This window comes from Tubulanus polymorphus, chromosome 10 (assembly GCF_964204645.1).
Source record: "Tubulanus polymorphus chromosome 10, tnTubPoly1.2, whole genome shotgun sequence".
Lineage (NCBI taxonomy): Eukaryota > Metazoa > Nemertea > Palaeonemertea > Tubulaniformes > Tubulanidae > Tubulanus > Tubulanus polymorphus.
The window spans coordinates 9,582,148-9,607,893 of NC_134034.1; the positions used below are offsets into that span (position 1 = coordinate 9,582,148).

Genomic DNA, 25,746 nt, shown 5'->3' on the forward strand with positions numbered 1-25,746 from the left:
TTTCGCTCAAACTAAGGGATATCCGAGAATATCGGCCGCTGGCAAGCGAGGATCTGACCCCGAAATAACGACGACGAAACACATCGAATCAGCCCCTCGTCGTCACGCCGACGGAAAACGAAGTCTGAATCGAAAAAAAAAAAACAAACAACAACGACACGCACACGCACGCACAACACGAAGATGGATTGAAAAAAGAAGTAGAAAATACTTGATGGGAATCATTCTTACCGTACTTACACTTACCCTAGCCATCTGTACCTGGACACCAGTTTGTTGTAATTCCCTAACTGCATTTTCAGCAGAATGAGGAGATTCAAAATCAACAAACCCATATCCTGCAAAAAACAGACGACGATAAATATACATTCGTGGCAACTAAAATCGAATAACTCCACCCGAGATTAAACCCCGCTATGTCCTAAGTTAACCGTATTTAAAAATGAAATGCATTCATCGGTTGAAATAAAAATTTTCAAGACGAAATGTTTTTGTGCCATCTTTTAATTTTTCGATTTTAATTTTGGACGAATAAATTTTTCATTTTCGGAAATTTATTTTACTCGTTCTGCACCAGTTACGTTGCGGGATCCTTTACCTAATGCACCACGATTCACTACAGCGTTTTATAACTGAAATTTTCACCAGATTTTATGTTTCGATGTTTTAATGCGTATGTTTTGTGTAATATGTATAGCGTGTTAGAGCCATTTTTAGAGAAAGGCGCTGTGTAAATTTTGTAAAATAATAAATAATATTATTAACTATAAAGCTGGTTTCGATTTGTCCACCAATAGCAAAAGTACAATCTCTTATTTTCCTTTTTTGCTCTTAGTAATCATCAGGAAAAGTGGCGACAAAATCATTAAACCAGCATTCCTGATGATTACTATACTAGGATATTAAACGCTGAATAAAATACTACTAGCTCAAAAGAAATTTTTTTAACCTTTTCTTTTCATTGACAGTGCCGGAATTTCTACATATAACCGTTACTTATCGAGGGACGAAGTGTTTCATCAATGGTTTTCAAAAGTTCTTCGTTCGGCATAACCCTTTCAGTGCTGACTAATTAATACCCTATAGTGCAGGAGATAATTTGAAAATTTTGAATAATTCCACCCTAGTGTGTTGAATAACGGGAATACCACTATAGTGCGTCTACACTGCGGTGCGGTGTATTGTAAGTTACTAGTATTTCACTATGTTTGACACGTGCTGCCATTTTTCAAGAGAGAGATAATTACTAATTACTAATACATCAATACACCACAGTGCGGTGTACTAGCAAAATCCATCACTGATTCGTACACCGCACTGCGGTGTAGACGCACTGAAAGGGTTAAAACATCAGTTTTTTTATGATTCGCTTTCAAGACAGTTAAAAAAAGATAATAATACTACGTAAACCCCCTCCCCCTCCTTGTCAAAATGCAAGAAAAGACGCGACATCGAAAACCTTCTACTTCATTGGGAGAATTTAAAGGCGAAACAAAAGAGCTCGCGTATATAGATCGTAGAGGGTTCAAACGAAAATAACGCTAACAAATAGACGACATCAAAAAGCAATTGATGAATTTAACTTGCGTCGTCGATAAACAGCAGTGAAGATCAAAGAGAGTAACGTTTTCAACCGGCGTAATACAAAACTTCAAACAACCTATAGTCACGCCCACTGTTTCAACTGTTTCAACTCAAAAATCTGTTTTGATACTATTTATACTATACGCAATAGTTTCATGCGGTATATGAAGTTTTTCGTCGATTGAAGATGTGGTATTAAGTTCATTCCAGCGCATCAACGAATCATTTCAGACACTTCGACCATTTAATGCTCTTAGTGTGTGGGATATATAGAAAGGGGTATCGGGTCTATGGGGTCCCTCCCTGAAACGGCCCGACAAGTTGCTGAGTAGAACAAAAGAATGCTCAGCTATTCACGATAAACAACCACCTCAATTCATCCCATCAAAGTTCAGCCATACTCGAAAAGACAAAATTTCACCCCCAAAATTTCACTCACTTAAGATCGAACCACCGTGTTAGGTCGCGCGCACTAGCGGGCCAAGCTAATTTTGGCGATTTAACAAATGCGGATAGGTTTGCCCGAAATATCGCATTAAAAGAACCTCCGGCGATAAAACTGAAGTCACGATATTGCGACGCCGCCGATATCACAACCCGATGAGATCACGACTAATTTCACGCCGATAGCTCCGAAAATAGCTACGGAGATTTCAATGATAACGCACACAGTCAAAGGGGTACGAGCAATAAATTAACTACTCGAATAGCCCCCGAGATTAAATATTGAACGGTGTAATTTTCCGAATTTGAATAATTTATGAGCAAATATAGCGTGACTGTATGATAGTTCAAACGCGCAGTGACTGATATAATGAGGGGGCAACACGAAACTGACCGAGATACTATTCAGTCGGAAAATATCTTAATTAAACCCAACACACAACTGCCGTGGAACTGGATCTAGACTCAAATCAGACCCAACACACAACTGTGGAACTGGATCTAGAGTCAAATTAAACCCACACAACTGTGGAACTGGATCTACAGTCAAATTAAACCCAACACACAACTGTGGAACTGGATCTACAGTCAAATTAAACCCAACGCACAACTGTGGAACTGGATCTACAGTCAAATAAAACCCAACTCACAACTGTGGAACTATACGTCAAACCCAACACAACTACTGGGGAACTGGGTTCACAGTCAAATTAAATTCATACAACTGTGGAACTGGGTCCAGACTCAAATTAAACCAATATATGGATGGAATTGGATCCGCACTGTGGAACTGGGAACAGATTCAAGCTTGTCCGCCCTGCCCTGGCAGAAAGAGTGGCTTAAATATGTTCTTGAAATGTGAACGCCAACCAGTATTTGAAGGGCGAGAATGAGACTGCGGTAGGTAGGCAGACCATCTGAACGTTATCAAAATAATATTCACAACTCAATCTGCAATTGCAACTAGTTATGAAACGAGATATGCACTGAACCCCAGCTCCTCAACACACTACACAAATTAACTGTTTAAGAGCGCACTGTCCTTGGGATATAAAAATCATATTTTTATCTCGGCCCACTGAGGCATTGTATCGACTGAGTAGGTTTCACGATTATATGTGATTGAACATGAGTCTAGTATTTTCAAAAGGATAATTTTGAGAGGGAGTGCATAAGGGAGATAGGGGAGGGGGGAGGGAGGAGAGGGGAGTAGGGAGAGAAATGGGAGATGGAGAGGAGGGGGAGGGAGAGGGGAAGGAGAGGAAAAGTGATGGGAGGGGAAGAGAGGGGAGGGGGAAAGGAGGGAGAGAGATGAGGGAGAGAGATGAGGGAGAGAGATGAGGCAGAGATGAAGGGGTTGGAGAGAGATGAGGGAGAGAGGAAGGGGAGGGAGAGAGATGAGGGAGAGCGGAAGGGGAGGGAGATAGATGAGGGAGAGAGAAGGGGGTTGGAGAGAAGGGGAGGGATTTAGATGAGGGAAAGAGGAAGGGGAGGGAAAAAGTGGGTGAGGAAGAGAGGGGGAGAGGGAAAGGAGGGAGAGATAAAGGAGAGGGAGAGTGGGAGGGGGAAGGGAGAGAGGTGGTATAGATAAATCATGTGTTACCCCTCAGCTCTGCATCTCACACTACTCAGTTATCACATCTGTCACTGCTCCAGATTAATGCCTTAAACAGGGATTAATAGGAATCTTCTCAAGCAACAAACAAGCGCATTAACCCCTTCAATACGGACCACATCGAAAAACAATCAATTTGTGTAGCTTTTTAATGGAAAATTGATTTATTATTGAGATACTAGCGACACCTAGTTGATGCTCACTTGCCATACGTAGAGTCATCGCATACCACGGAAGCAATGCCAACTGGGAGAAAAGTTGGATTCGAATTTAATGAAATGTGCAAGAAATTGAAGCGCAAAAGACAACAAGTAACAACTAGCGACACCTGGTGGATCCTCACTTGGCAAAAAAGGATTCCTCGCTTGCCGCAGTAGCATTAACTGTAAACTTTCGCGAATGACAGAATATCGATTTTTCACCATCTCGTTAAATAATACGACGTCTTTCAAAATAGAAATCTCAGGATATTCCTAGCTTCAGAGAAAGAAGACGGATCGATTCGAAAACGATGAAAACTTCAGAATAGAATCGTCGTTCGTGTGTCGGCCCCTTTGTAAAATCTATTGTTCGATTCGTCGCGCGCCGATTCGATCGAAGCCGTATACGGATATAAACCACCGCGATATTGATTGATCGATCAGTTATTGATTATATGAAATATTGATTGAATCGTTGCTGTTAGAGTTGATTGAATTGTAACAGTATTGCTGCGGTAGATCGCAACAGTCGTTTCATCTATATGCAATATGGATTGATACGATCCCTCGTAATCTGACACGACAACAAGTGTGCGGGATGGATCCGATAATGCGAGTGGGATTGAATCCGAGATGAGAGGGCGAGAGTCCGACGAGCGGCGATTAGTATTCGAGGGATCAGGATCCGAGGACGCGAGGGGGCGATTGACCGAGGTTTCAAAAAGAATTGCGATCTGAGGGATAAGGGTCCTAAAAAAGGAATGAGGATCTGAAATGAGGGATAAGTGTCTGAGAGGAGGGGGTGGAAGGATTAGGATCTGACAGGTGGTTAGGTTTGAGAAGGAGAAGGGGTTTGACTTCTGAGGGGGTTTCACAGGGAGCACATGGGGGTATATCAATTTCCAATTTCACTAAATCTATCATTTCGGAAAAATCACGAATCTGGAATTTGAATTCAAGGGTTCCCGAAAATAATAATAAAATAATAATAATAATCATTATAATAATATCACCTGCAATCAGTGAATCATCAATGCGGATAGAGGCATAATGTCTTCATGCATAAATAAGTCACTAACGGCTATGTTTACATACGCGTCGACAAGAAGCTATTCTCAAGGTCGCGCGGAGCAATTACGCACGCACGCACACGCAACGCACGCAGTAAAAAAGGTTAAATCAATCCGTTGTTTTTACATAGAGAGACAGAGCGCCGGGATCGCTCGTAAATTTCAACACGATATACGATTCAACTCTCTTAGTTTCCGGCTGCGGCTGATAGATTCTATTCATTAAATTTGAGATATTCGCCGTACGTTTTTTTTTCTCGATTCTCAGAAGACGATTTAACGCTCGCATAAAAAGCGGCCGCCGTCGTCGGACGAAATGTACGCCGACACGCAAAGCCATCGTTTCAACGGAACGAAGAACGCGACGCGCAAAAAATAAACCTCGAGCGTCGTCGTCGTCAATTATCGCGAGACGCCCGAAGAAAAAAGTCGAACCACCCCCCCCCCTCCCCGAAACCGGTACGACGGTTCGTTTGTCGAATAAACGATTATAACATACCTTCGATACGAGATAATGCGCACGGACGACCCGCTGTGAATAAACATGTCGTCGTTTAAATGTCATAGAAAACTAATGAAAACACGCTTAGAAGGGATCGGTTCGCTGGATGATTCTATATTATCCGTGCGTTGCGACGATAATAAATGTCTTACGTAAATTTTTTTGTTCTGAATTGTCGCGTATAAAGATCTTAATGAATCAAACGTAAAAAATTTCTGGTTAATGTCAAATTTTCAGGGGGTTAAATATAAATCGCTCGAGTTCGACCAGAAATTAAGAAGTCATGTGTAATTATATATATATATATATATATATGTTAGGTTCTTATGAGCTGGTCAGTTAGGGATCTGTACTGCTGCAAAAGTGGTGTCGGTGCCAGTCGCTCAAAAGTTAACGGGGGGGGGGGGGGTGGGTATTGGGTTGAGGTGTAAATTTTTCAACCCTTTCGGCGATGACCAATTGTTTCTCTAAAGCGCTGGAAATAATTCAAAGAATTTGAACAGCTCTATACAACAGGCAAACTGCAGAAGAGCATCTACACCGCAGTGTGGTGTATTGTTAGTTATTAGTATTCAACGTTTTAAACAGGTACTGCAACCTTTCAAGAGATATTTACAAATTACTAATAATGACATCAATACACCGAGATGCGGTGTACTAGCAAAGTCCATCACCAATTTATGCATCGAAATGCGGTTTAGACGCCGAAAGAGTTTTATTATCATTTGATTCGAGAAATCACGTCATAGCAAGGGGTTTGGTAATGCATGCATTTATCACGGAGACTGGTTTGGGGGAAGTTGGGGAAATTTGGTGTAAGTTAGCTAACCACACGGTAGAAATCCAGCACAAACAGAAATCAACTCTTCAACCGACTGAAGATTAGAACAACTGGCCCTGAAAATGAACTAATTTCTGAAGTCTATAAAGACAGATGTAACTGAGAAATTAGAAACAGACAACACTGGTCCGCTGAGTTGTCGCAAGGGGATTGGTACGGGTTAGTCGTACTCGGATTAAAAAGTGAAATATGGAGAGAGCGAGAGAGAGAGAGAGGCAGTGAGGCTAGTGAGAGGTAGCGCTAATGTAACCTACTTACCTTTACATTTAACAGTAGTTTGGTCAATAATTGCTTTAGTTGATGTTATTTTACCATATCTGAAAAAACGCAATTATACAAAACATCATTACCACATTATACATATATACGCCATATACGCACTCGCAATTATCATACACACACATAAACATTATCTAATTAACCAGCTTTCATGTAAGTAATGCTATAGCTGTACGAGTTCACAAAAATAAATCCCGCTCCGCTATAATCAAGATATTTTAGTCAATGAAACCAGTGCGAGCATTTTCATATTGGATCATTTTCGGCAATGAAACAGGTTGAATCTGGATCAGTTTGGCCCATGAAACAGGCTTAATGTGGATCAGTTTGGCCCATGAAACAGGTTTAATGTGGATCAGTTTGGCCCATGAAACAGGCTTAATGTGGATCAGTTTGGCCCATGAAACGGGCTTAATGTGGATCAGTTTGGCCCATAAAACAGGCTTAATGTGGATCAGTTTGGCCCATGACACAGTTTAAATTTGGCCAATGCAACGGATTAAATCTGGATCAGTTTGACCAATGAAACAGGTGAAATCTATTACATTTATGTCCAAGTTAAAAAAATATCCAGATTGTATCAAAAAAGTTTATTAAGAAAACACATTCATAAACAAATTAAAATCCATATCAGATCAAAAATCTAATCTAGACTTAGGAAGTTATATATTTGATTTTTAAGCGGGCCACACACATAAATCCAGACATTGCTAGCACGGAATTCAATCGTTGAATTTTTAACCGGAGACGCTGTACCGAACAATAGAAACGAGACGATGCCTCGCGGGATAAGATAAATATTATCTCGTACTAATAAAATGTTAACGAACACGCTACATCAAAATATAACGGAGGTCAGAGACGCGTCGAAATATCACAGAGGTCAGAGATGCGATAGAGGTCGACACCAGTCTATCGCATCAATCAGTCTAATTTACTAATGATAAACGATGTCAGTTGAAGTCTATACGAAACCCTAAATGAAAACTCATCATTATTCGTATCTCATATGACGGGTTTTCGTTATTATTTGATGGAACTGGTGAATAATGGAATTGAATCCGGGTACAGCTACAATGAGGCGGATGCTGGCGGAACAATTATTTCATCATTTCTCGTCGTCAAAACGTTGCATCGATTACCAGATCTATGTTGTTCGATGTAATTATTCTAAATTTAGAAATTTCAAAAAAACATTAAGCTCAAAACTGTGGAATTGGTTTCAGAGTCTAATCGAGTCCAAACGACAACCGAGTCCTCCACAGTAAAATTGGATCCACACAACTGTGAAACTGGATCTAGAGTCAAAGTTAAACCCACACGACTGTGGAACTGGATCCAGAGTCAAATTAAACCCACACGACTGTGGAACTGGATCCAGAGTCAAATTAAACCCACACAACTGTGGAACTGGATCCAGAGTCAAATTAAACCCACACAACTGTGGAACTGGATCCAGAGTCAAATTAAACCCACACAACTGTGGAACTGGATCCAGAGTCAAATTAAACCCACACAACTGTTAGAACTGGATCCAGAGTCAAATAAAATCCACACAACTGTGGAACTGGATCCACAGTCAAATTAAACCCACACAACTGTAAAACTGGATCTAGAGTCAAATTAAACCAACACAACTGTGGAACTGGATCTAGAGTCAAATTAAACCCACACAACTGTGGAACTGGATCCAGAGTCAAATTAAACCCACACAACTGTGGAACTGGATCCAGAGTCAAATTAAACCCACACAACTGTTAGAACTGGATCCAGAGTCAAATTAAACCCACACAACTGTAAAACTGGATCTAGAGTCAAATTAAACCAACACAACTGTGGAACTGGGTCTCGCAGATTCTACTGGTGCTGGGGGGGGGGGGGAGTTTGTTGTATACCAGGAAGAGAGAGACACAAGTATTTTTTCTATACCTATTAACACTGTGTAAACAAAACTAATGACACAAGAACAAACAGTAGATTATAACAAATATAATATAGCTGCTGCTGCTGGCTGTACCCATTGACTCTGTTCCAATCTCTCCTCTCTCTCTCTCTCCTACGGTATACACCCTTCTCAACAGAATTCCACACAGACGGATAATACTCGAGACCAGAAGAATATGTCCCTGCTTAATGAATTTCGATCCTCAGAATACGCTTAACCCTTTCAGTGCTGGATAATTAATACCCTATAGTGCTGAAGATAATTTGAAAATTCTGAAAAATTCCACCCTTAGTGTGTTGAATAACGGGAATACCACTACAGTTCGTTTACACTGCAGCGCGGTGTATTGTTAGTTACCAGTATTTCACTATGTTTGACAGGTGCTGCCATCTTTCAAGAGGGATAATTAAATCAATACACCGCAGTGCGGTGTACTAGCAAAATCCACCACTGATTCGTACACCGCACTGCGGCGTAGACGTACTGAAAGGGTTAAAAAGCGAGACAAAATTTTTCGCAATTTTCCCGTCAGAGCTGCGACTTGATTTTGTAACGTTGAACAAAGACCCGGCGTAAAAATAGTTCACGTTCAATCAGATTTCATCGAGACTCTCGGCGTCCTGCATAAAACATTACGCAAATTGCGTCTCTCCCGACAAACCCGAATCCATCTGCTTTGAATAAAGCGCGATATTTATTCATCGTTCATCGAATTCGAAAATATATATATATATACGCATAGGTTTGAATTATATCTTCGGAAAAGAAATCCAGCATCGTAGCACTAGCGACCCCTGGTGAATCCGAACGTAAACATCAATCGCCGCGGTCAAGCCCCACTGGTTTAATGCAGCATTTTAAGAGACAAACCGACCCCCCGACACCCGCCTGGTCTTTATTCAGTTTAACTATATTCAGTTTAATGTCGATGCATTTTGAAAGATAAATGAGGAACATACTCCACGATAAGGGGAAAACCCGATGATTAGTAATGACGAGCGTTTTTGTATCCGGCAGTCGTCACAATCTACGCATGTGAATTGTTCTCAGAAAATCGGAAACTGAGTCAACACAGATAGATCATCCATCAAGCTACTGATGATACCGCGTAACTTTCACTGATTTTAATCATCTACGATGAACTCGATCTGAAAAATATTCACATCAATACAAAACCGCGACCGAAGAGTGACGACTTTCAAACACCATCTTAATTTCAACACTTAAAACACATGGCTTCACAATAATAGTTTGAAGTTTAAAACTTTCTCGTGTTTAAACACGACCGATTCTACGATGAACTCGATCTGAAGAATATTTATTCACATCGATACAAACTGTGACCGACTTTCAAACACAATCTTAGCTCAAAACACGGCTCCAACAAAACAGATGCCTCTGACGCGACTTCCAGCTCACTCGTGAGCAATAGGGTACGGGTGGGGGGTTACAGGAACAGTAGATAAGCCTTTTTTTGCCGGTTGATAACGGCGGCGCTAAAGGAAATAAACCAGGGTAGACGCAGAGAAAAAACGGAGATATCCAACATATCAGTCAGAAACAAAAAGTTTACTGTTTCATGTTTTAACAGGCAGCATCAGAGAGAGGGAGATAGATAGATAGAGAGGAGAGATAAATAGAGAAGGAAGGAGGGGGAGCAAAGAGGGGAGAGAGGGATGGAGAGAGGAGAGAGGGAGGGAGAGTTAAGAGGGAGAGAGAAGAGGGGAGATAGGGAGAGCAGTGAGGGAGAGAGAGGGATGGAGTAGAGAGGGAGAGAGGAAGAGGGGAGGAGAGAGGGAGAGGAAGAGGGGGAGGAGAGAGGGAGAGGGAGGGGAGAGGGAGATAGAGTTATGAGGGAGAGAGGGAGAGGAGAGGGATAGAGAAGAGGGTAGAGAGGGAGGGTGAGGGAGAAACTGTATCAGGTATGGCATGAAAAATTGAGATAGGCGTATCGTAATTCAACTGTAAAATAAAACGTAAAACTAAAGAATATTCAATCTTAAGATCTAAATGTATCTTATCAGGGATATGAACCCTGAAAGCGGGATTCCAAATCTCGGGCGTATCGACTCTAGTAACTACATCTGCTCAAGGTTTACCAGCTTAGATTATTCGTAGCAATATCCCAGTTTAAAGAATTAACCCAATTCCATCAATCTAATTGGTCATTTGCAACGGGCATCCACCGCATTGCTCCAATTTCAGTTGGATAATTATCACCCCCAGTCACCGTGAGGGGAGGGGCTGATGTAGCTATTAATTGGGTTCGTTTACAAATTCAGTAATTTTTTCAGGACAGAAACTTATGCACCTATCTTTTTTCAGCTTTTTTGTTTGATCATGAGATAGGGATTGTCCCCGTCATTTTGGATTGATTCGCTGTCCCTTACAAACCCGAACTAAGGGTTTAATTTGGACATCGGATATCGAAGTACAGATATACCGGTAGTTGTGTCATTGGCAATCGAATTGTTGGTTTAAACTGAAGAACATAATTCGAAAAATTTCTGCCTAATTATAATCTTAACAGTGCAGGATATGTTCGAAATGAAAAATGTCCAAAATATAAATCAGAAAAGATCGAAAGCCATTGACTGCGAAGTCTACTAACAGATCTGTTCCACATTAGATCTAAGACCAGGCTATGACCATCTTGCTTCGATAAACTATCAAACAACTAAAAGGCCGGGCTCCATTCGACTCAAATTAACAGGGTATTTACCCTTTCAGTGAAACTGCACCGCCATACGGTGTAAAAATCGGTGATAGTACACCGCATCATTGCATATTGTTGTTAAAAGATATTAGTTTTTATGTCTAATGAGAGATGGCAGCACCTGTCAAACATCGGAATATATTAGTTATCGACAATACACCGCACCGCGAAGTAGACGCACCTTAGCCGTATACACGTTATTCAACGCACTGGCGTGGAATTCTCCAGCACTTTAGGGTATTAATAAGTCAACGTTGAAACGGTTAAAGATTTAAGACCATTTTCGCAACACGTATCCGAGCCCTGGTTTTCAGACGGGCCCAAACCGAACCTCTAAAAACATGATTTCCCATAAGGCGCACGGTTATTTGAATAGATAACCACAGTAGGTAGGTTAAGAGTTTCACTCAAGGCTGATAACATTGTCGTACGCTGAAGTCTATTTGCTGAAATACTTAACGATGATCAAGTGGACCGCGACAAGTATTTCGAAATTTCACATCACGTCAACTTAAACTGTCGAGAAATTCCAGAGCGATTTCTTTTTCATATGACAAACTATGCTTCGTACGTACATTCCTCAAACCGGAATAGTTACCGCAGAGACAGTCGTTCAAATTTGACAAACGTTTAACATACAATCACAAAGGCCGATCGGGACCCACGGCACTGTTTTGCCACCACCAGATTGCACGACCAAATGTTGATGAAAAGCTAGCTCAGATTGTAGAGCGGAGGATTGTCGAGTTGTCGCAAACAAGTCTTGATAGCTTTCATACCATAATTGATTTACATAACATCATTTTTTATCATATTGATTTATTGATTTAAAATTTGATTTGATCTTAATTGAAACGTACGAGAAATCGAAGCGTGGAAGACCAAGTAACTACTAGCGACGCCTGGTGGAATCCTGTATTGCCGCAGTGGTTGATGTCCAACTGCACACTAGCGACATATGGTGTATCCTCACTTGCCACAAGTGGAATCTTCTATTGCCACAATAGTTGATGTCCTACAGTACACTAGTGACAACTAGTGTATCCTCAATCGCCGCAGTAGATTTGATATTTCTACAAATTTACAAATTTTTGAGCGAAAATTCTCTTAGCGAACATCCCGCATTTTCTGCGTTTCTGCGAATAATTTAACGATATCAAATGCATGCGTTCTCATCGGAATCGTGTCGAGTGTTTTTTCGGGTGGAATATTTCGAGAAAGTGTTACAACGAAAAAACTCATTGAAATTCTCGAGACGTCGGGAATATCGATAACATTATCAAATTTGACGTCGTCGACTGTCGACTTCGCTAGCGCAAACGAAACGTCGGAATTTTACGAAATTTTTCTCAGATTTTCACATGTCTGTTGGATGTACAGCAGCCATGCTAGGAGATTGCAACGACCACCAAACTAAATTTCATCTGACAGCGCTGAATTTTCGCACCGGTCCAATTGTCACGTACTGGTTCTGGAAGTAACTAACCTCACTAGCCCCAGCATCATTTTGATAGCATTTTGATGATGTCTAGCCAATTCCTGGGACTCTCCCGAAAATTGACAGCAACTAAGCTAGCCGCAGTGGAGATGACATCAATTCCTGGGACTCTCCCGAAACATGACAATAAGTCCTAGCTGACTGACTCCACTAAAGGTGCTAAACGACAATCGACTAAAATTTCAATTTCAGCAAGATAAAACAAGACTTTTGAACCGGTTGACAGAAGACTGCAGAATCAGGTGATTCCGAAAAGTGACACCTTAACTAGGCGCCTCCTGAACGTCCTAAACAAATTATTTATCAACCAATCAGTAAATGACTTCTCTATTAAGTCGTCTATAGGGCCTTATTCGCGTGACGCAAAAGAGCTCCCGAATCTAGCGACTCCATAGCATCAACGAATCACTTATCATAAAATCGCCAAGTGACTCCTCGATAAATTCGACTATAATTCATGTGACTATACACGCTATAGCGACTCCGAACAATCACTTCGAAACGAACGCCTTTTATTAAAGATCAACAAGCTGTTACCCGGCAACATGTCACCCCCTTCGCAAAGTCGAAGCCGCGCGCTATGATAACAATGTATACGAGAAACAATCTGATTAAAATCGCTGGCAGGATTATTCAGCGGTGCTGCGCAATCAACAACTCGGCATCATCGGTACTCGACTGATTCAGCTGTCGTGTGCGACATGTCACCAGGTGTCCACGCGACGGCGCTATCATACAAACACACAGATCATCGTGTTGTGATACGATCCGAAATAACAAACGCACATTCATACTGCGTTTCTCATCTCACCGACTTATGATATGAAAAAGGCAGACACCTGGTATTGAGTAGAGAAAACAGGCTTTGCGATACGTGTAACTGTGTCGAAGATGAGCTGCACTTCATCTTAACGTGTAGCAAATTCAACAATCTTAGGAAGAAATTTAATTCAGTTAATGTTGGTGCAAATAATGTTAATAAAATTTTTAATGATAGTCAAGGGGAATTGGTAAATTTGGGGAAGTATATCCAATCGGGATTTGAATTTTATATTTAATTTTGTGCTTGACGTTATTTTTCTTTTCAGTTCCGTACCTGTCTCGTGCACTTTTTCTTGTAAATATTTTCGCATTTCTGGTATTGTATATATCTACATATTGTTTTCCTTTTCTTCTGTTTTGCTGTTCATTGACGATCATGTCATTTGATTATGATGAATAAACCAACTTGTAACTTGTTACTTCATCAGTCCTAATGTATTATTTCTCTAAATGTTAGGGTCTGGCCTAGGATCAAAGGATCTGGTCAGGAATTTCTTGGCAACTTTAAAAACTTGTCACGCTCAAGTCGGATCTTTTGACTTGAGAGTTATATCTGGGTTGGATGGTACAGTAGACTCCGCTCAAGTCTGATTTTTTGACTGGAGAGTTATATCTGAGTTGGATGGTACAGTAGACTCCGCTCAAGTCGGATCTTTTGACTTGAGAGTGATATCTGAGTTAGATGGTACAGTAAACTCCACTCAAGTCTGATCTTTTGACTTGAGAGTGATATCTGAGTTAGATGGTACAGTAAACTCCGCTCAAGTCAGGATCTTTTGACTTGAGAGTTATATCTGAATTGGATGGTACAGTATAGACTCTGTTCAAGTTTCATTTCAGGAAAAACAACTTTCATCAAATTCAAGATTTCCAAAAATTGACTTCAACTTTTCGAGAAGAGACGAGTCAAAATCGGTTGAAACGTCAATCATGTAAATAAAATCGTAATCACCATGGAGATTTTGATAGTTGCGTTTTTATTACTATTTTTTAGGAAGACCTTAACCTTCGATGTACAGTGTTTACAGCTCCACCGACCTTGAAGGAGAGCTCTCGGATCTTAGAAACTAGCGTTTGGGCAGATGGTCAACACATCCCCGCGCAAGATTAGAACCCACGAGCAGATGGCTGACAGCTCCGCAATGACCTTGACAAGACCTACGATCGCGTCTGCTAAGAGCTCGGGAGCAGATGGCCGCGATAAAACTCCGAACAACCGACAGGGAAACGGGAGTTAATTGAGCGTACGAAATCGCATTATTTTCTTTTGAAAGTGACGAATTAATGGGTGCATTATTGGCATTGCAACCGCGCAGGGACGATTAGACGCCGATAATATCTGCCTCGCTAAAAAACCGAAACCATCCGTGACCATTAACACGATAAATTGATGAAAACAAGAGATAAACATAGAGAGAAGAGAGGGGAGAGGGGAAAGAGCAGAGGGGAGAGAGGGAGAGGACAGAGGGAAGAGGGGGAGGGAGAGGACAGAGGGAAGAGGGGGAATGGGGAAGAGGAAGAGTGAAAGAGTGGGAAGGAGGAGATTAAGAGGACAGAGAAGAGAGGAGAGAGGAAAAGGGGGAAAGAGGGAGGGAGAGGACAGAGGAAAGAGGAGGAATCGGGAAACAGGATAGAAAGGAGGAAAGAGTGAAAGGACAAAGAGAGAGAGAGAGAGAGAGAGAGAGAGAGAGAGAGAGAGAGAGAGAGAGAGAGAGAGAGAGAGAGAGAGAGAGGGAGGGAGGGAGGGAGGGAGGGAGGGAGGGAGGGAGGGAGGGAGAGAGAGAGAGAGAGAGAGAGAGAGAGAGAGAGAGAGAGAGAGAGAGAGAGAGAGAGAGAGAGAGAGAGAGAGAGAGAGAGGTTAAGGTGAGAAAAGAGAGAGATAGGAGGGAGCATGGAAAGGTGCAGCTAAATAAGAAATAAGAAGAGGAAATAATGAAAGGGAAAGAAACAGGGAAAGAGCAGAAAGAGTAGTGAGAGTTACAGGGAGATTACAAGGAAACGATGAAGAAATAGCAGAGAGAGGAAAAATGAGAGAGCGAGAGAGAGAGTAGAGAGAGAGAGAGAGGGAGTAGAGAGAGGGGAGAGGAATAACTCGCTCTCTCGCTATCGAGGTCTAATTGACTCTAAAGCCGATTAACGAAACATCGAGTCTCGCCAGGAATCATTTCATGACGGTAGAAAAACCAGCGCCTAACATCGGGCGGTGAGTCTACAAAAACCAGCGCCTAACATCGGGCGGTGAGTCAACAAAAACCAGCGCCTAACATCGGACGGTGCGTCTACAAAAACCAGCGCCTAACATCGGACGGTGAGTCTACAAAAACAGCGCCTAACATCGGGCGGTGAGTCTACAAAAACCAGCGCCTAACATCGGACGGTGAGTCTACAAAAACCAGCGCCTAACATCAAGCGGTGAGTCTACAAAAACAAGCTCCTAACATCGGGCGGTGAGTCTACAAAAACCAGCGCCTAACATCGAGCGGTGAGTCTACAAAAACCAGCGCCTAACATCGGGCGGTGAGTCTACAAAAACCAGCGCCTAACATCGGGCGGTGAGTCTACAAAAACAGCGCCTAACATCGGGCGGTGAGTCTACAAAAACCAGCGCCTAACATCGGGCGGTGAGTCTACAAAAACCAGCGCCTAACATCGGGCGGTGAGTCTACAAAAACCAGTGCCTAACATCGGGCGGTGAGTCTACACAAAAATGGCGCCTTACATTGGGCGCTGAATCTACAAAACCAGCACCTAACATCGGGCAGTGAGTCTACAAAAACCAGCCAATTTAAAGGAGTGTTCAATCCTGAGCGATTAAACCATGTTAAAACGCGGCCCTAAATGCTATATGACTAAAAAAAAATTCATAATACAACGTGAAAAATGGGGTTTTAGAGTTTTAAATAGTTTGCTATTTCAAATAGCCTTAGTTTTCACTCTTAACACATCTAACACATCTTACAACCTATTTTGAAGTTAATTGAAAACTTTCTCATTTGATATGAACTGATTCTAATCATCTACGATGAACTCGGTTTGAAGAATATTCACATCGATACAAACTGTGACCGAAGATTGACGACTTTCAAACGCGATCCGAGTTTCACTAAAACATGGCACTGAATCAGCCGGACTAGACAAGAAGTAGATCAAAATCAGTACGTGTTTTTTGCAAATGTTCCCAGGAACAGATATTAACTACCTATGAACGGATAGACGGGAATGGAGGCCGTATCGAGCGTCATTTCCACGCCACTCGAGCCCGGTGTTTTTTTCGACGCAATGTTTCAGGTGGACGAGTTAATGGCTGCCTAAGCGGTCCCCGATGATTGCGATTAATCTAACCCGTAAATCCGGCAGCAAGCCGTCGACGCTGCGTTAGCAAACATTTGATTTATACCATGAATAACGACGATACGCATTCAGCAGACGCACACCGTTCAGCGGGCACACACTGTTCGGCGGACGCACACTTTTCGGCAGACGCACACCGTACAGCTGGCGCACACCATACAGCGGGCGCACACCATACAGCAGACATACACCGTTCAGCGGATGCACACCATTCGGCAGACGCACACTTTTCAGCGGATGCACACCGTACAGTGGATGCACACCGTACAGCGGACGCACACCGTACAGCAGGTGCACACCGTTCAGCGGGCGCATTCGTTCAGTGGGCGCACACCATTCAGCAGGCGCATTCCGTTCAGCCAGACCAAAGACGCACACCAGTCAAAAAACATAATACTCCACGTCCAAACCATCGCTATTTGGTTTACTCATTAGCACTCAGGAATTTCACCATGTAATTTGAAATTCTTTATGTACTACTGCAAGCGATGATAGGATGCGTGTGTAGTGACATTCCACGTCCCAGCTAGACGCCTTAAGCCTGTCATGCTGTCACCTTGGTGATCCGGTACGGAAATGAATCGCGACCAGACCAAACCGCTGGCCGAATCTGTGCGTCTTATCAACAGTCGTAATACATGTAGAGCATCTATAACTGACTGTCTTCAGGGATGAAATGGTCAGAACACCGGGGTCAATTTGGACGCCTTAAAAATGCGTGGGGGGACTGGGTTCAGAAGGTGGTTAAACCCACATAACTGTGGAACCGGATTCAAAGTGAAATTGAACCTCGAACTTGCAGAAAATGTGTAACTGAATCCAGAGTCAAAGTAAACCCAGGCAACTGTGGAATCGGACCCAGAGCCAAATTAAACCCACACAACTGTGGAACTGGATTCAGAGTCAATTTAAACCCACACAACTGTGAAATTGGATTCAGAGTCAATTTAAACCCACACAACAGTGGAACTGAATCCAGAGTCAAATTAAACCCACACAACTGTGGAACTGAATCCAGGGTCAAATTAAACCCACACAACTGTGAAATTGGACGCAGAGCCTAATAAAACCCACACAACTGTGGAACTGGGTAAAACTCGCTTAAGCCAACATTTTCATTATCAAATTCTTTCGATATTTCCCTGAACTAATTACGAACGACAGTTATTTTTAGCGCGCGCCCGTTTTTGCCGAGGTGTTTGCCGTGGTTTCAGGCGGACAATTTCAATCACGAAACGCACAATTATTCGTTGTTGCTCTTTCCAAGCGTAAAACTAATTGCAACACGGTTGTGTGTGCCCGCGCCGCCTAGAGCGCCCGTGGGCATCGCGCGAACAAAAATAAAAAATAAAAATATCTCTGCCAACACGGACAAAAACTCTTCTCATCAAATAATGTAAAAGTTAATGCTAATTTCTGAGATATTTCAAATTCATGTGCAAAACCGGTTTAAACGTCGCGAGATTCATATTAACAGAGATTCCGGATTTAAGAGGATGAGTAGCAATGCATGGGATCGATCACCAGCAAAATGTTGAGTTTATCATGGAATTTGGTCACAGTTCATGTTCGGAAAAAGAAAAATTTGAAAATTTCTAATTGATTTATCCTTGCTTTAAGTTATTAAATCGGGCTTCGATGCGCTAGCGTCCAGTACGATATTAACTTCTGCGGGCAATAGAGGATTACACTGTGGCAAGTGATGATCCACCAGGTGTCGCTAGTGTGCAGCAGGATATCACCCTACTGCGGCAACAGAGGATTCCACTCGTGCAAAGTGAGGATCCACCAGGTGTCTCTAGTGTGCAGTAGGACATCGATCAATTCAACAAAAGAGGATTCCACTTGTGGCAAGTGAGGATCCACTAGATGTCGCTACTACAGCAAAAGGAATCCGGGAGTCATCGCGCACTGGCTGCAGCAAGCAATAACCTCCACCGCAGCAGCCTAAGAAGAGTCCTCATTCCTATGATTCACAGTCGACAATCCGCCCGAAGTGATATTCAAGAGGTTCGCGCCGAATACGAACCAACGAAGTATTAATTAACATGTCATTTATACGCACAACGTGAACCGATATGAATACGATTTCATATTGATTTCTGTTCAAACATTTTTACACACACACATACAGTCACGAGCATCTGTCATTCGCGTAGTCAGTACCACGCACTTCATATTTGCATATGCACATTCATATATATATATATATATAATTTCTAGAGGTAGTTGCACATTTCAGAATGTAATAATATCAACTCATTGTGGCGACAGCAGGCTTTACATTATTCGATTTATTTCAATAATATTTTTTTACATTGATGAATACATGCAGCCAGGTGTTAACACATGCATTCTCATGCGTGCGTGTGTTCGTCGCATGTGTGAGGAGTGTGATCGCTTGCAAAATGAGTTTCTCTAAATGCGTATGCAGCCGATTACACCCCGGATGACCGCATCAGGGAAAAAAGAGAAGACACGATGATGGATGACCTGAACTGACTCCTGTATTAATCGATGTATCCGCCGTTTGTACCTGATGTCGTGGTGAGACTCTGTCACAGTACAAACCACTGCCTTAGTAGACACATCCTCCCTCACAGGGATTTGAACCTGATGTCATCATGAGACTCTGTCACAGTACAAACCACTGCCTTAGTAGACACATCCTCCCTCACAGGGATTTGAACCTGATGTCATCATGAGACTCTGTCACAGTACAAACCACTGCCTTAGTAGACACATCCTCCCTCACAGGGATTTGAACCTGATGTCATCATGAGACTCTGTCACAGTACAAACCCCTGTCCTAGTAGACACATCCTCCCTCACAGGGATTTGAACCTGATGACATCATGAGACTCTGCCACAGTACAAATCCCTGCCCTAGTAGACACATCCTCCCTCACAGGGATTTGAACCTGATGACATCATGAGACTCTGTCACAGTACAAACCCTTGCCCCAGTAGAGACATCTTAATCATAACCACAATAGGGAATCATAAATTGACTATATACTGAACCAGCATTTCAAGAGCGAAGAAATGTTAGTAAATTCACCACAGTAGATTAGATACGAATGCTAAGAAAATGGAAGCCATGTTTGACTTTGCGTATAATCAACGGGTGGATAGAGAACGGGGAAGGAGGAAATCTCTATCAAATCATAGCTATTAACAAATAACCACATTGAGTAGTATTTATCAACACGAGATACTGTGCAGTAAAAGCTTGCTTTCACTAACCCCGTATCTGATAACTACAACCAAACCATTGATTCCTGAAGGCACTTTCCGAGAAACGGTAGATATTGCTTATAACTGGCGGATAGGGAGAGCGCGGAGATGCAGGTGAAAAGGGAATGGTAGGCTTAGAGAACAATGGGAGGGGAAGAGAAGAAAGACTGAAAGGACAGGAATGAGAGAGTCAGAGCAAGGGAGAGCGAGAGAGGCAGAATAAGTACACAGGGCTGCCAAACTTTGAAAAGTGCTATCAGTTACAAATTGAATTTTTTATAGCAACATTTTATTGAAATATGAAAAAGGAAATGTTCAAATTGATCAGTAATCAACAGTAAGACCATCAGTAACACCTTTCATATTTCTGTTCAAATTAATCAGTAATCCACAGTAAGACCCTCAGTAACATCTTTCATATTTCTGTTCAAATTAATCAGTAATCAACAGTAAGATCCTCAGTAACATCTTTCATATTTCTGTTCAAATTAATCAGTAATCAACAGTAAGACCATCAGTAACACCTTTCATATTTCTGTTCAAATTAATCAGTAATCCACAGTAAGACCCTCAGTAACATCTTTCATATTTCTGTTCAAATTAATCAGTAATCAACAGTAAGATCCTCAGTAACATCTTTCATATTTCTGTTTAAATTAATCAGTAATCCACAGTAAGACCCTCAGTAACATCTTTCATATTTCTGTTCTAATTAAACAGTAATCCACAGTAAGACCCTCAGTAACATCTTTCATATTTCTGTTCGAATTAATCAGTAATCAACAGTAAGACCATCAGTAACACCTTTCATATTTCTGTTCAAATTAATCAGTAATCAACAGTAAGACCCTCAGTAACACCTTTCATATTTCTGTTCAAATGAATCAGTAATCAACAGTAAGACCCTCAGTAACATCTTTCATATTTCTGTTCAAATTAATCAGTAATCAACAGTAAGACCCTCAGTAACATCTTTCATATTTCTGTTCAAATTAAGACACCAAGAGAGGAACGTTGAAACGAAAGTAGATTTCATTGTCAACGCCATCGACAGACGGACAGACAGACAGACTGACTGACGGACAGCCGGCGAACTGAGTAACTAAATCCACAATGACAAAATGACGTTAGTCTCTTAGTAGCCGAAGATCTCAACTCATCGCGTATATAGTACATTAGTAAGTATCGAACTAAACCAGATCTAATTTAAGGCGTATGTTCGACGTGTAATGTATGCTAATCTGATCACGGCGGTTTTAAATCAGCGTGGAACTCCCGAGCGCGCGCGCTAAGTTCCACAGCGAAGTTTAACCATGAATTTGTCAGATGATCGCTATTCGCGACCACGTACGGCAGCTTACCACTAATTCAACGTCTTCGATTTGAAATGAAGCGGTCGCGAGTAACGCGCGGGGGATGGTCGTTTCGGATGGTCGCCATGTCTGTGTTCAAAAGCTAGGTCAATCGATATAAATACCTCTTAAACGCTAATGAATGGGGGGGAGTTGTGGGGGTTATGGGTCTTAACACGAGAAATCAGATCGTCTCCATTTCAACCTCTCCCACTCTTCACCCATTGTTTATCCACATTTCCTTCATCATCCATTCTTCTTTTGCGCATTACCTATTTCTACTACTTTTCCCTTTACGCCTCCCATTTCTCCCCCTACCCACCTCGAACTCAGATCTCCCACTCCATATCCCTTCAGATACCTATCAGTCACTTCGCCTAATACTAATTTCACCATTCATTACGCATCGAGGGCTTGCGAAACTTCAGCATTATTATAACGCTCGGCGGTAAAATTGAATTGATTCAATCAAATCGACAAGAACCGAACCCGTATTAAACACTACCCAGTAATCCACTTTACTACGTATAGTCGAGTATATTTACTTACACGACTTCAACTGACGCACAGGTGGACTAATCTAATCAGGTATATACATATTTATACATGATTCTATTATAGATGTCCAGGCAGATTTGAAATGATTCATCAATTAATATCAATGGCCACAGACAAAGGTCTCACAGCTGATACGGTACACACCCTGCCCTAGTAGATAGAGCCTCCCTCTAGGGATTTGAACCTGATGACATCATGAGACTCTATCTCAGTACAAACCCCTCTCTTAGTAGACACATCCTCCCTCACAGGGATTTGCCCCAGTGCTGCAGTGCCAAACCTTGCCATGATAAATATGAAAGGGCAACAGTTCGATACATGCACATCGCCGGGTCATAATTCAATAAACCATAAATGAAACTAGTCAACTATAAAATACACTGCTATTCAGACATCAAACCGTAATTAACGAAAGCTTTTCAATGCAGCGAGTCTGAAAGCTACATCCGACAATAAGTCAGCTCTGCGAGTACTGACTGTGTGGTGGTTACTGCTAGTACTGTGACTCTTAGGACCCATTATCGATAGACATCTATTCGCGTACGACGCCATTAGTTTCTTCACAGCGCTGCCTCGCAAGATGAATAGCGCGGCTTCGCGCGACCGCCATTTATTTAACGCCGGTAAATGTAACGTCTTTATTTCGATGCGTCGTCGTCGGGATTTATGACGTCCGTCCGTTTATCATCAGACTTCGTTCGAGCTCTAAACGAGCGTCTGCAGTAGCAGCAGCTGAGGATTCCACGCGAGGCATGTGAGGATCTACCAGGTATCATTAGTGCACGCAGTATACATCAACTACTGTTGCGAGAGAACAATCCACTAGTGGCAAGTGAGAATCCACTAGGTGTCGCTAGTGTGCAGTAGGACACCACATCCTGCATTATTAGAGGATTCCACTTGTGTCGCTAGTGTTTGTAATCAACTAATATGGCCAACGTCCTACTACGGCAAGGCACGCCATCTGGTAGGATAGCCGATAATCATATCGATATGCCACCGCAAGACTTTCAACTACTTCCGAACATGACAGATGCCTCTGATGATAAGAGATCGCACAGATCGCGACGGACCTCATCTCCGCGAAAATCAATAACGCGAACTCAGAATGGATGGAAATTCGAGTCGAGCTCGCAACGTTGAGTTGACAGCGCGACGTTCACTACGACGGGTATACCGATATATACCGACATCGGCAGACGTTCCTGTCGCCTACCCCGGCGCGACCCTCCCCGACAAAAAAATAACACGGCACTCCGACCGTTTTTAACGGGGTCGTCATCGACAACATCGAAAAACAGTTCCGTCATCTTCGAAGCCGTCGTCTGACGTATCGCCATGGCAACTAGCAGACGGCAATTTATAGCCGATCGGCGTAAAAACGCGGCGAGCGTTAATCGAGTTAAAACCGATCGGGGCCCGGCACGAGCGAGCGAGCCCTGTTCTATATTCTACAGTAATTAAATAATGTTTGAATTTAATTCGCCGAGTCTGTTACTGACTGTGATTTAATGACCCGCCCGTCCCGCCGGTGATTTATACGTCAATGCGTTCGGGAATAAATCGCGCGAGAATATCTTCTTCGACGTCGAGTTCGGCTACGCATCGCCGCAGACGTAGTCCACACTGAATCATCCCGTTGGTCTCGTGATTTGGATATTCTCGGAGCCACCCGCTATAAGATGCATGCACGAGAAACAAAAAACCGTGGCTACTTCGAGCTATGATTGATTTTGAACGGACAGCGTAGCTTACTCGTTTAAATGCGACTGATTTATAGAATGGTTTGAAGAATATTCACATCGATACAAACTGTGACCGAAGAGTGATGATGACTATCAAACACTATCTAAAGCCTAGCGCACATCGACACTGCGATTGAAGACAACTAGTTGCAAGGCAGTTTTCGGCGCATGAGAGGAACTGGCTGGATACGATCAGTTGCTTGAATGTGTCGATGTGAGCGAGCTTACGATTGGTAAGCGTCGGTCTATCTCCAGTTCCAGCCAGTTGCCCATGTTCTACTTTTGAGCAACTGGTTGTACTCAATCGCAGTCATATCAATCGATGTGCGCGCTCTGGATCTCGACGATCAACACGCGCCATGCAGTTGCTGCAACTGACCGGTTGTAACTAGATTTCGATGTGCGCGGGGTAATCGTTCGGTAGCAACTAGTTGTCTCCAATCGCAGTGTCGATGTGCGCTAGGCTTTAGTTTCACTCTTAAAACCTATACAGAAATTGGGCCTGCAAATCAAAAACGAAAAAATATGACAATAATGACTACTTACTGCCTACATAAATTAACTAGATCTTCATCTGTCGTATTCGGAGTTAGTCCTTTTATATACAGATTAGTTTTACTAAGTTGATCTTTCTGAGAGCTGCTAGTGCTAGACTGACTGCTAGTGGTGTTTGGACTCGCAGTTGGCATCGCTCTCGGTGGGGTCAAAGGCGGCTGGTTTGTGGCTTGCTGTGGATTATAAGTCTGAAAAATACGAACGAATAAAACATAAGACATTGAATTCAATGTTATTTTGATTTACTGAGTTTCATCACCGGCACAGAGATTACGTTCATTCAACCCGGTACGTTTCCTTAACCTGGGTGAAGTGTCATATCTACGGGTATCAGCAAAAACACATAAACAGGATTTATGACGCTTCTTCATGTATTTTTGGTATCAGTTATCCTAACTAAACCTGGCCCCAGTTTTATAGACCAGTTATCGGAGTTATCTTTACTTTACACGGCTGTTTCATAGACTGGATATCAAAGTTATCTTCCCTTAAGTTGTGCTCAGTTTTATTTACTGGATATCAAGGTTATCCCTACTAAATCTGGCTCAGTTTCATAGACTAGATATCAAAGCTATCTTCCCTCAAGCTGTGCTCATTTTTTTACGGACTGGATATCAAAGTTATCCTTCCTTGACCTGAAATTTGCGTTACAGGCCGCGTATCCCGCGTATCCTTCGATAAACTTCAACCTCGGCCAACCTGCCCGAGCGCCAATCTCAACATCACGAGCAGGAGAATGACGTAAAACTAATAGAGGATGGGATCGGATTACTCGTCTTTGAATCCTTTTCCTTAATTAGTCGGTCACAGTCTTTGAAAACCGTAATTAGCACGATATAGGTTTCAGGGAAGAAGAGAGGCCAGAGAAGGACCTTTGTTTTTTTTCAGAGGCTAGAATATCCACATTTTCCCAATGATATAAATCTTTAACAACACTAAAAAAAGACTCCGAAAACCAAGACCCAGATACACAGTTGCGAGTTAACTCAGAGTTTAAGTAAGTTCATTTTCGACGAGTTAACTCCGAGATAAATCTAATTGAAATCTTCTTCAAAACTTTACACACTTCTCGTATATACCTACACAACATACGAACGAAGATGAAAAAATAAATATGCGTAAATCAAACCGACGAGAATTCATTCTTCGACTTTTAGTTCATCTCTGCGAGATGTAACACGCACCGCTATCCCTCACTCGCCACACAGTACAGCGAAACTACGAACACGACCTTGACCTTACCTTACGGAACATACCGGGAATCACCCGGCATCGAATTCCCTTCATAATACGCGCGTTTAAGATCGGGGCGCTTCATTTACAACTATTTACTATTTACGCCTGTTCTACGCAGCGTTGTTCCGTACAGGAGTAGGGTTTTTGTGATTTTTTCTTCCACCCGTCGGGGTATTTGTATATTTTTTTTCCTACT

General features: G+C 42.2%; 1 protein-coding gene across 4 annotated transcripts in view; it reads right to left on the reverse strand.

The window, feature by feature from the left end:
• Positions 1–25,746, reverse strand: part of LOC141911702 (RNA-binding motif, single-stranded-interacting protein 2-like) — a 114,566-nt gene that overhangs the window by 19,521 nt on the left and 69,299 nt on the right. For 3 of the 4 annotated variants that reach the window (XM_074802709.1, XM_074802711.1, XM_074802712.1), the window contains 3 exons: positions 24,306–24,502; positions 6,515–6,573; positions 232–338 (listed from right to left, as the gene is read on the reverse strand). In XM_074802709.1, the coding sequence (XP_074658810.1) occupies positions 232–338; positions 6,515–6,573; positions 24,306–24,502 (363 nt within the window). The remainder of the gene's footprint in view (positions 1–231; positions 339–6,514; positions 6,574–24,305; positions 24,503–25,746) is intronic. The other variant, XM_074802710.1, reaches the window with a different exon arrangement.